This window comes from Stigmatopora argus, chromosome 4, assembly GCF_051989625.1.
Source record: "Stigmatopora argus isolate UIUO_Sarg chromosome 4, RoL_Sarg_1.0, whole genome shotgun sequence".
Lineage (NCBI taxonomy): Eukaryota > Metazoa > Chordata > Actinopteri > Syngnathiformes > Syngnathidae > Stigmatopora > Stigmatopora argus.
Genome location: NC_135390.1, coordinates 18,269,638 through 18,281,702, shown reverse-complemented (window position 1 = coordinate 18,281,702; position 12,065 = coordinate 18,269,638). Strand labels below are relative to the sequence as shown.

Genomic DNA, 12,065 nt, shown 5'->3' with positions numbered 1-12,065 from the left:
CTGAACCACTTATCCTCACAAGGGTCACGGGGAGTGCTGGAGCTGATCCCAGTTAACTACGGGCACCAGGTGAGGGACACCGTGTGTAGGAGAAACTCGTATGAAGAAACCGGCCAGTCCTCGTAGATATCTGTTATACACGAAAGAGATGCGGCAAAAAAGACAGCCTCTCATGTCATGGCCACCTGGCTTTTTCGCATCTCAAAATTTTTCTCGTATCTAGAGCTAATTATTTCCTTAAAATTTTCCTCGTATCTCGAGCATCTCGAGCTGGTCGTATGTAGAGGTACCACTGTACATGTTTTGCACCTATACAGAAATATACACAAGTACAATTATCAAAAAGTGTATATTTATTCAATATTACAGCTAGAAGCATATTAAAAGACTAATGTATTAATATCTATCTTTTAAATACTGTACTCAGTGAAAATAGTTCCTCTCCGTTTGATATAAATCTAAAAAAACAGGTTAATGGGAGTTTTAGTCCAAGTCCTTTTTCTTGTTGTGGCCATGGGTCCATTGTCCGCGATATTCGAGGGATTACTGTATTTCCACATTTTGTGTGTTGACCCATTACAGCGAACTGGAAGACTACATGTCGGACACGGTACACTTTGTGGTGACCGGCGAAGGATGGCACGACTCCTTCGAAGACGTGAGTTCACTCTTCTTTTGGGTTTCTCCATTTGAGTTTTACGTGTGGATGTGAATGTGTTGCAGGCGCTGATGGAGAACGGCAACCTGAACTTTGTCAAGCCGGCGTGGATCTACGCCATCAACAAACGGCAGAAGCTTTTGCCCTACCAGCCGTACACCGTCGTGCCATAAAAAAAAACACTTTTGAGTTTTATTTTAGTATGTTTTCTTGGCACGAAATACAGATGTTTACTTTTTAATGCTACACGCTGTTAGCCTGTGATTTAAGTGAAGAAGAGTTCATCAATTTGAACTTGTTTTTGGGGTGGAAGATTTAAGATGGCAGCGGAGAAGTTGTAAAGAGTCTTTTTACGAGGCTGCCGTAAAGTCAGGTGCAAGGTTCCACGAGCCGTACATTTTTCTAATATTGTTCTTGAGAGACTACACGTGCAAGGCCATTTTTCTTATTTTTGTTTGAATAAACTCAAGTCAATTTTGAGTTCGAGTGAGTCGATTTTAGTTCAGCTGAGGTTTAGTATGTATGTCAGGTTTGTTTTTGGCTCTATGTTCTCAAAGGTCTGTATGTTTAACCTATCAATTATTCTTTTTATTTTCTTTTTAACCTTTACAGGTCTTTCATTCATTCCCATTGATCTGAATCGCACTGAAAGATGAGTGTTCACAGCCCATCTTACCAGAATTGGACATCTAGCCTTGTCCAGGGCAGGGAATGAGATGAATGCTATGAAAAAAAATGCAGAAGGAAGAGGCAGGATGGAGGTAATCGACCAACAAGAAACCAGGGAAGCTGTGTGTGATACAGCACTACAGAAACCTTCATTTATTAGACCAGCCAGTGAGGTAAAGAAGCTGTTAAAAAAGATAGATTTTCACATAAATTTAACTAACATCCTTATTTTGCACCTCCAGAGGCTTCCCTTGAATAATGAGAATTATATACTTGCTGGGGTGGAAAATTGTGCCTCTACACTTAGCCCTGCACTGAAAAAATATTTGAGTTTATTTAATAAAAATGAAAAATAATTTTACTTTTTTAATGTATGGTTGCACTAAATGTTCTGATTTTTAAAACGATAAATTTACTAGAAATAGCTTCAATGTAATGTCTATTTTAAGGTGAATGACGCTCCGTTTATGATCCACTCATTTATTCACTATAAAGTCTGACGAGGGAGTTTTCTTCAGATTCTTCTTAATTGACTGAGTCACCTGTCAATCAAAACGCCTCAGGTGAGTTAAAAAAAACAGACCGACGCCCCGCCCATCAATAAATTCCTCCTCCTAGCCAATAGCAGGCCAGCTGGAGCCCGTCACGTCGAGACCCAGAATGTGCTCGCATGTCTGGAGCTCCACCTCCCTCACATGCCTCGCGCAGCCCAGCACGAACGTCCAAAGGCGGCCACGCCGGAGGAGGAAGCCCCGGGAGAAACAAACCGACAGCCGGTATGACCAATGTATTATTCTTCATCTACTATTTACTACATTCCCATATACTACTGACATGTTTCCAGGGTAATGATTAAATAATGAGATGTTTTGTTGTTGTTTTTAAATAGTAGCTTTATGTAGTTCAACTATGGTTTCACAAATGTTCTTTTATAAGTGAGCGAATAATAGAGGAAATGTGTTTTTTATTGACTTTTTTTTCATGTGTGGGAATTTTATGCTAATTAAATATTGAGAAAGGAGTCATCATAATAGAGAATGATAAATGACAGGCCAAAGAATAAACTGGGAGAAAAAAACGGAAAATATATATTTCGATAAAACGAATGATTTTAAATATGTCATATATTGTATTTTGACTGTTTTTTTTTTCAAATAATACATAACATTTTGTTTATTTCATATTTGAGTCCTATTCAGTCAAGCTATGTTGTTTACATCCCGTTTAACACTGACCATCACTCATACATGCGTTTTTATATACTATATATTCATTCATTTTCCATACCGCTTATCTTCTTAAGGGTTGCGGGGGGTGCTGGAGCCTATGCCAGCCAACTACAGGCACCAGGTGACACCCTGAATCAGTGGCCAGCCAATCGCAGGGCACGAGGAGAAAAACAACCAATCACTCGAAACTAGGGGCAATTTAGAGAGTTAGCTAGCTAGCCTAACATGTTTTTGGGATGTGGGAGGAAACAGAGTTCCCAGAGAAAACCCACAAGGGGAGAACACGCAAACTCTAGGACCGACCTGAGATCGAACCCACGACCCCAGAATCGTGAGGCCAACGTGCTAACCACATTGGAATTTGCATGAAAAGCATGGAAAAGCAGATTGGAAAAAAATGGTTCATTATGCATTTTGAAAGTAAATACATATATATATATATAGTATTTCCTTCCCAGATCTGATGGAATAGTAAACAGTGGTGACCCTCAACCAGATTGGAGCTAGCCATAATGAATGCATGAATACATATTTACTGGAGCTATGCTGTCAAAAAGCAAACTGTAGGTCAAAGTCTCACTCATTTTGATGGCATAATAGAACGATGTTTGTTCACAATGCCGTTTTATAGCAGCTTCAAATGGAAGAAGTCATTTCAAGGACACACCATGATGCTCTTTTCGGAAAGAAAACCAGGTGGCCAAACTTAATGACACGTGTTCACAAATGTTCATCACAACTCCAGAAAATTCCATTTGGCAGAAATTACCTTGCGATTTAAGAATTTTGTGACATGCGTCATCCAGATTTAATTATCCGGAAATGGAAAGGAAAGGAAAAATAAAGCAGAAACCAAAAGGTTGGCCTACTTGTGTTTTTTCAACGTGAACACCAAATTTTATGTTTAAATGTCAGACTGGTTTTGGTGCTCAAATTTGAATGAGTGGAAATTGATTGGGTTGTTTGTTATTTTTCAGGCCAGTCATTTATCATCAATTATGCTACACTTTTGTCACTAAAAATGCTGCATTTTGGGCTCCAATTATTTGTTTAATTCTTGTTGAAATGTTTAGAACTTTTTGTCGGAAGATGTGCATATTTTCGGGTGAATTTTTTTAAATTAATTTTGTAATGTTGGTTTATTTTTAGGCTACTTTTGTCCATTTCTGGTCAACTTCTAATATGGCGCCAACGTTATGATCTGGGAAGAAACTTTCTGTTATGTATACTTAAGTGCCTCTTCAATAGGATCCTAATTAGAAACTAGTCACGTTAGGTGACTGCTGAATTAATTGACTGCTGAATTATTAAATCTAGAGGATGTGATTTTTTTTTTGTTCTACCACCTGAAACATTGTGGTAATGGTTTCCTTTAATGAGATTAGTGAACATGTTTCCCCCGACATCATTTCTGTTGGCAATTATGCTTTGTTTTTTGTTGTTGTTGTTTTTTAGACACAGATGGCCGAGCAGATGTACATAGCAAAGAAGAACCTTCATTTAATGTGGCAATTTAAATGATGCAGGATGATTAAAACGTTCTGTCAATAGATCTTATCGGTTCAAAGTGTTTTTCAAAATGAATTTAATTTTTTTTAAAGTTACCCTAACGAGAAATCGTCCCTGGAGCAGTCGGTCGTTTTTTTTAAATGCTTTTCTGGTGCATGCAGGAATATTTGATTTGATTTGATTTGACGTGAGGACAGCTGGACCAAAAAAATCTGGAAACTTGAAAAATGAAACTGAGGTTGAAATCAATGAAAATGGCGGTCCTGTTGTTTGGATATCGATCAACCAACCAAGACATCTGTTTGTCTGTCTTGTTCAATGCAATTTTGATTCAGGATGAATTTTAAAGTGAAATTAATTCCACTCAAATCATTATTATTCTTCAGTTTGTGTGTCAGATCAATAACAAGCTGGTTGCTTCGGGCAAGTCAAGGATGGTCTAAAAAAAATGTAAATTCCAAGTCTCTTTCCCATTCATTTGGGAAATCTTTTGATTACTCACATTTTGCTGCCATTGACGGCGATCGACATCCAAAACACCTGTCAAAAGGGATTGATGTTTATCGCTGTCCATGGCAGCCAATGAATTACCGTATTTTCACAACTATATGGCGCATCGCATTTAAAGGCGCAGTGTCAGTAACGAGTGCTATTTCTGTATTTTACACACACACGGGACGCACCGTTTTTTAAGACGCAGTCAGGCATGGCAAAACACACCAGCTTAAACATACGGACACACGCTAAAAACACGTTTTTAAAAAGGCAACGGAAGCCAAACTGAGTTTGGTTGTACTTTATTTAGCCATTTTACAATGTAGTCATGTCATCATCACCCACAAATCAATCAAAGTCCTCATTTTCTGTGTCCGAATTGAACAATTGTCTAATTGAGTCATCGAAAACGCTGAGTTTTATACGTTCGTCCAGGCGCCCACAATCCATTCGCAAATAGTAGCTAGCAGCTGGCGGCAGGAGTTCTTTTGTCCAGTTGGAATGACGCGAGCACCAAATTAGTGTGCTCGCCATCATACTGGGTGTATTGACAAAAGAACTGTATATCCCAGAAGTCACTGCGCAGTACTTTTTCTACGGGGAAAATAGTAGAGTCGGGGGCTGCTTGCCGTAGTTGTGAGAGCTGTAGAGGATGCTGTACCCTATCCACTGATTTATTTTATTTTATCGTGATAACAATTTTAGTATTGGTCCATATATAAAGCGCACTGGATTATAAAGCGCACTGGATTATAAGGCGCCCTGTCTATTTTGGAGAAAACTTAAGACTTTTAAGTGCGCCTTATAGTCGTGAAAATACGGTATTACAAAAAAAAGATATTTTTGGCCAATTTCATTCCTCTCTTTAAGAAATTTGAATGCCACTTGGTCTTTCAGTGACCCCCCCCCCACACCCCTTTCTGAGAAATGTTATCTCGAGAGTCAATGTATGCCGATATCCGTCCTAATAATGATCAAGTATTTGAAGTCATTCATGTTTGTTGTTTACTGTTTGCATCCCAATACTTACAGTTCTTGCAACAGTGTTGTTGTTTCTCCAGTATAAAAGCCAATTTAGTTTCCTTCCTCCATCCAATCTGAAGTCATCGTCAGCCCTGACATTTTCAATCCCCGCCGTCAGACCCCCAATCGAGTTCCCCGCCAGCTCGGAAAACAATCCTCACTTTTGTCTTCTCTCTTTTTAAGGCGGCCATGTCCACCGGAGCGTCACCATGACTTCTTACAACAACTCCGCCGACCCTTCCCCTTCTCCAACATGGTCCTTTCTTCTGTCAACGCTTCACCTCAACTCCTCCGGCGCCCCCTCGAGCCTCCCGCCGTCCTCCTTGAGGAACTGCAGCGGGGAGGCGTCCTCGGCGCCCTCGCCGCCGTACAACTTTTACGCCGTGCTGCTGGTGCTGCTCATCTTCTGCGTGGTGTTCGGCAACGTGCTGGTGTGCGTGGCCGTGTCGCGGGAAAGGGCGCTGCAGACCACCACCAACTACCTCATCGTCTCCCTGGCCGTGTCCGACCTGCTGCTGGCCACCCTGGTCATGCCGTGGGGGGTCTATCTGGAGGTGGGTTTACAACCGCGTTTAGGCCTAGTGACTAGTGACCGTTTTTATGGAGAACTGAAAATATATGTCAATTGGTAAAATTTTATTGGATATGGCCCACAAAAGAATCTTAAATTCAGTCTAGATTCTGTTGCGTTTCTCAGATTTAACATTCGATGAAGAAACAGTGCCTCTTCATTATTGTAGGTAAAATGTTAGTGCAGTAATACCTCGTTTATCGCAGTTAAATTGGTTCCAGGACTTGCCGCGATAGGTGAATAGAACAGTGTTTTTTATGGTGTCTATTTAATATTGTTTGGAGTTCTAAAACCCTTTATTTACAATTATTTGACTCCTGAAGATAGATACTTCCCCCTAGTGACCAGTGAAATACTCTCCAATTGTGATTTAGGGTGTCCCCAGCCTCTGGCACCGCCCTTGACCCAAATGAGGATAAAGCGGTTCAGAAATGAATGAATGAAAAAAGCCGCGATGTGGTGAATCCGTGATGGTCGATCAGTGAATTAGTGAGGTATTACTGGGTTTAGTTGGTAGTTGTGTGAGGACCGTGGAACGAATTAGAGGATTTACATATAAAGTACACCTCTCCTTACGAATTTTTCAAGTTACGAAAAACCTTCTGGAACCAATTAATTTCGTAAGTAGAGGTACAGCTGTATATAATACTGCTGTAAATCAGTATTCACGTTGTTTTTATCACGATTATTTTTTTTTTTTGTAAATGCAAAAATGATCATATTATTACATTATCCTTAATGCCCAGGATTTTTTTTTTGCTGGTAGCCCTTAAATCATTCACTGCCATAGACATGAAATCATTTTTTTTACTCTAATCATGTTTGACTGCAGACCAAACGATCCCTGCCAGCCCTTCTTGTTGCCAAGTACACTATTAGAATCCTCACTGTCCAATTTTTCCATGAAGAAAAATGCTTCTTAGTTTCACTCCCGACTCGCAATTGACGGCTGTCATTCCTCTGGCAGCAATTATTTTAGTAGCGGTTGTCGTTTGAACCCCTATAAGTGACTTATCTTAAAATATGAGAGTTAATAATTGAAGGGGTTCTTGTCTCGGCTGACAATGAACTATTCATGTTAAGGGGCTAATTAGAAAACTATATTGGCAGGAACATTGTGCCATGTGGGGGAGTCTTTTTCTAAGTGTGCTATTCAAAGAACGTATACCAAGTGAACTGAAATGAAATCTTTTCCAGGTGGTGGGCGAATGGCGCTTTAGTCTGATCCACTGCGACATCCTGCTTACTCTGGACGTGATGATGTGCACAGCCAGCATCCTCAACCTGTGCGCCATTAGCATCGACAGGTACGCCGTTGAGATGGCGTCTACGGAATGGACGCTGTCAGTCAGTCAGTCGTCCGTTTGTTTTGGCTGCCCGTTGCAGGTACACGGCCGTCGCCATGCCTTTGTTGTACAACACGCGCTACAGCTCCAGGAGGCGCGTGGTCCTCATGATCGCCGCCGTCTGGTTCCTTTCTTTCGCCATCTCCTGCCCGCTGCTTTTTGGACTCAACAACACGGGTGAGAAAAAAAAGAAAAAACTGCATCTTTACTCTTTCAATTTTTTGAAAAAAGAGTGGTTAGTGCATCGGCCTCACGGTTCTGGGGCAATGTTCCCTCTAAGCTGCGCACGTGCGCAATTGCGCACTACTCTCGTCTTCTCTGCGCACAGCAAATCATATGGAGCGCACAAAATAAAATCCCAATTATTATTATTTTTTATTTATTTTTATTTATGTATTCATTTTAGCTGTGAGGTCGACGCGCGAACCACTCATCCGCCGGGCCGTCCATTCATAGATATTAATCATTACATTTTATTATTACTAAATCATTTATGTGTAGTAGACATGGACCTGCTTATGGCAGGTGCGATACTGGTGTGTGCCCATAGCGAGCAATGATGATGTTGCTCACACCAGTACTCAAGGGAGGTTGTCTTTCTGCCCAGAAAAACAAAAAAATAGAGGGAACATTGTTCTGGGGTCGAGGGTTCGAGCCCTGGGGGGATCCTCACTGTGTGGAGTTTGCATGTTCACCATCTGGCTTGCATGGGTTTTCTCCGGGCACTCCGGTTTCCTCCAAAATCCTAAAAACGGAAAATACAGGCATGTTTTATTTAAAAAAAACATCATTATTACACTATTTAATTAATTATTCCATCTTGGGGCTCATGAATGACATATTGGATTGGATTGGATAACTTTATTCAGCCCGTAATCAGCAAATTTCATTGTGACAGTAGCAAGAAAAGGCATAGTTATAAGTTAGACCGAACAGTCAAAGGCTGCAGAACAACAAAGCAAAAAGCACAAAGCACAAAGAAAATCAAAGTCAATGGGATCATTAAGACAGAAAAGCAGCAAAAACACAAAACGAGCTACGAGTTTCGGTAGCAAAAACGGATAGTCTCAAAAAGACGTAAAGTTGGACAAAAACCTGGAACCACACACAGGAAGTCTTCCACGAGATGGGGAACTTCTGCAGACTGGGACCGAGGTAGAGAATATGCAGAGTCAATATTAAAAGATCTATTGTTATGTTTCTGTCCCCTTTGGTCCTCCATCGTGATGCTAGTGTTCACTATTTTATCAGCGGGAAAATGTAACACTTGCGTTTTCCTTTCCCCCAGCGTACCGTGAAGGCACCACGTGCAGCTTCGCCGACCCAGCTTTCGTGGTGTACTCGTCGGTGGCGTCCTTCTACGTGCCCTTCATCGTAACCCTCCTGGTGTACGCTCAGATCTGCTTGGTCCTACGCCGGCGCGGCCGACGCACGGCACCCCCGTCTGGGCGCCGCGTGCCCAAAGCCTCGGAACCACAGAGGCACAGAAAGGTAACAGCGAAAAGACAGCAGGAAGTGAGCTAAAATACTGCAAAATCAACAGGAAGTGACCTAAAAGTGGCCCCAAAACAATAGAAAGTGACTTGTAATGCTCCAAGATTTCGTAATTTAGATTTCCCATCCAATTTTTCCAGAAGTGGAATTTTTTTTATAGTTATTTTGTGGGTTTTCGGGCAAAAGTGTTTTCTTGCCAGGGAGTTTTGGACTGTTTACTTTTTGAGATGTTGTCTTTGCAATGTTGTTTACAAACGTTGTGTCCTTTTCTTTGTCTCTTGTAGAATAAATGCACACAACCAGAAGACGTGAAACTGTGCGCTCTGATTTTGAGACCCTCGACCGCGGCCCCCCAGCGCAAGCGAGTTGTGAGTCGGCAACAGAATGTAAAATGTTTTTTTATTTTTTTTGCTAACGTGGCTAACGTGGCTAAGTGTATGGTGGTCACGGCAGACGTTGGTGCACCCCCTGGAGGTGGAACCGGGTCATTTCTTGCCGCAGCCCGAGCGGACCTCGGCCGGGCCGCCCGTCGAGCGGACGTCCTCCGCCCGCGGCTGTCGGGCCACCGTCTCCATGTCGGTGTCGGTGGGACCCGCCCCGAAACACCCGTGCGCGACGCTGCGCTCGGCCCTGACGCCGCGGCCCCCCACGCTGGAGGACGGCATGCGGGGCCGCGAAGGATGGCGGGAGCAAAGTGGCGGCGGCGGCAGCTGGGCGGCCATCGTCAAGGAGCGAGCCAGGGGGAGGGTGTCGCAGCAGAAGGAGAGGAAGGCCACGCAGATGCTCGCCATCGTGCTAGGTGAATATCACGTGTACGCAGTGGCGGGCCGTCAGGGCCTTGAAGGCCTTCTCTGCTGGCCTAAGAAATATCTGAATCATATATTATATTTTGTCTATCAATACTTATGAAATAATTCCAAATTGTCTGTTAGCTTCCTTTCATTGCTTTTCCACCTGGTTGCACTGCTTCCAGATGTGTGTTTTCATATTGAAGCATTTAACCAATCACATTTCAGCCATTATTTGTTGCCAGGGTCAGAAATCTGCCTCAAGGCCTTCACAATCAGATCTGCAGGCTCTGCTGCATTAAACAAGCGTCGATAAGACTGTTGCTTTAACCAATCAGAATTCGATTTGGTGACACCAGGCCTTCTCGCAGGCTTAGGGATACGTCATCGCTTTCACCAACTATGATTGGCTAGTGATAGAGTAGGCGGGCCAAAGCCAGAGTGAGCGAACTCAACCCACAATGGCCGACGGAGGAAAACAAATGGATTTGGTTGCAGATTTGCTGGCAAAGCCATTTTCCAGAAGGGCTTTTCCAGAAAAAAACGGACATCATTAAGAAAGGGCGGTCAACTCCGAAGCTAGCAAGCCTGTCGCAACCGGAAATGAACATTTTCAGCACTAAATCGAATAAAAACGTATGCCAGAAATACGACAGGACAGGCTCGACTTTCAGCATTAGCTTCGATGTCTATAGAAAATAAGGAGGAAAGAAACGAGGATGGATATTGTGTACAGTTTAAAAGGATTTTTGGTGAGTAAAATATGGCTATATTCCTAAATAATATTTCAATTGTATGAGGTTATTATTGATGATTTTTTATGTGTCGCAGCTGTAGCTGCAGTAGAGGGTTTATAGCCATAAAATAGTTTTGAGGGTGGATTGATTCGTTGAAGGCGCTACGAGAAAATGCACGGACCGCCACTGTGTGTACGACACCAACATTTGTTGTGTTGTTTTGTGTTGTACATATTGTGTTGTGTTGCATTGTTAGATGTTATATGTCAAATATTTCTTTTTGTTTCTTTTCCCCGCAGGCGTGTTCATCATCTGCTGGCTGCCGTTCTTCCTGACGCACGTCCTGAAAGCCCACTGCGCCAGCTGCTGCATCTCGCCGTCCCTGTACAGCGCCGTCACGTGGTTGGGTTACCTCAACAGTGCCGTCAACCCTGTCATCTACACCACCTTCAACGTGGAGTTCCGCAAGGCCTTCATCAAGATCCTCCTCTGTTGACCGCCGTTTCGGGAAAACCAGGTGATGACGGCGGTAGACGTCCAATCCGCTCGGTACCGAATGGATTGGATGTCTATCACTGTCCTTGTCTTTTCATTTAGGTTCAAGTTCTACTACACTACTGTTAAATAGAAATCAAAATTGATGTTACATTGTCAATGTAAAATGTTGGGCATTTTTAAAATTATTGTCATAGAAGAACACATTTTAGCATGTGCATTGTTGTATTTTTTTATTTTGATTACTGATACATTTTGCCTGATACACGTTGCTTACAATATACACATCCAGAATCGTTTTCTAGTATTCCGTTTTATTTTGTGAATTTTTTATTTTATTTTTCATACTTTTATTTATTTAGTATTTTTATTCATTCAAAAAACATAGCTAGTCTCTTTGGGTAATATTTTTCTTTGTGTATTGTATTTTTTATGACAACTGGATTTTTTTTATTGCCAGTCTCTCATTAGAATGCAATAAAAAAAAAATAACATGCTGTTGAACGGATACCCTAAAGTGATTATTAATGTTTCGCATTTTGTGAGCGCATTCATCAACAGAATGTCAGCATGAGACAAATGGACGAACGGAATGTTTCTTCATGCAAAATGTCTTCATCTCTCCGCCCACTTTTCCCAGAGCTGTCACTCCAAATTCGGCCACGTCTTCGATTGACAGGGAAGGACACATGAGACGAGAACAAGATGTGATGGCTTCACTTTATTCCCACAATTTGAATCAATATTCAATCTTATAATATCAATCTTTAACCTCATTGTGTTGTACTTTTTTCATGAAAAGTAACCCAGCCAGGAATCTTACACCTTAAAAACAAACAAAAGAAAATATTCTTATATTTTTGATGTCTCAAAGGTAAGCATCTCTTTAAATAAATTAATCACCGTCGTTTAAAAAAACAAAGCACTTCTTTATCCACACATTGTATCTTTTGTCTAAAAATAGATTTACTTTTGTTTTATACATTTTCTCAATTTGAAACATTGGCTTCAGTGGAAAAGAAAGCATTTTTCAAAATGGTATTGTCCCTGT

General features: G+C 41.6%; 2 protein-coding genes across 3 annotated transcripts in view; both read left to right on the top strand.

The window, feature by feature from the left end:
• The window catches only part of xrcc1 (X-ray repair complementing defective repair in Chinese hamster cells 1), a 13,031-nt gene extending 11,893 nt beyond the window's left edge, over nt 1-1,138 (top strand). For both annotated transcript variants that reach the window (XM_077599645.1, XM_077599646.1), the window contains exons 17-18: nt 583-658; nt 724-1,138. In XM_077599645.1, coding sequence (XP_077455771.1) covers nt 583-658; nt 724-831 — 184 coding nt within the window. In that variant the 3' untranslated portion in view covers nt 832-1,138. The remainder of the gene's footprint in view (nt 1-582; nt 659-723) is intronic.
• Nucleotides 1,139-1,815: 677 nt separating this feature from the next.
• drd2l (dopamine receptor D2 like) lies at nt 1,816-11,511 on the top strand. The gene is made up of 8 exons (XM_077599647.1): nt 1,816-2,103; nt 5,767-6,137; nt 7,352-7,461; nt 7,541-7,677; nt 8,789-8,991; nt 9,279-9,362; nt 9,448-9,793; nt 10,819-11,511. Exons 1-8 carry the CDS (start codon nt 1,998-2,000, stop codon nt 11,013-11,015), a joined length of 1,554 nt encoding a protein of 517 aa, XP_077455773.1. The 5' UTR covers nt 1,816-1,997; the 3' UTR covers nt 11,016-11,511.
• The last annotated feature ends 554 nt before the right edge of the window (nt 11,512-12,065 follow it).

Bases quoted from the DNA above. Each gene is read 5' to 3' on its own strand.
- drd2l (XM_077599647.1), top strand. From the start codon at position 1,998: ATGTCTGGAGCTCCACCTCCCTCACATGCCTCGCGCAGCCCAGCACGA. The intron at 7,462-7,540 runs GTACGCCGTTGA...TGCCCGTTGCAG, and splicing joins TGCGCCATTAGCATCGACAG to GTACACGGCCGTCGCCATGC. The intron at 7,678-8,788 runs GTGAGAAAAAAA...CCTTTCCCCCAG, and splicing joins TTTTGGACTCAACAACACGG to CGTACCGTGAAGGCACCACG.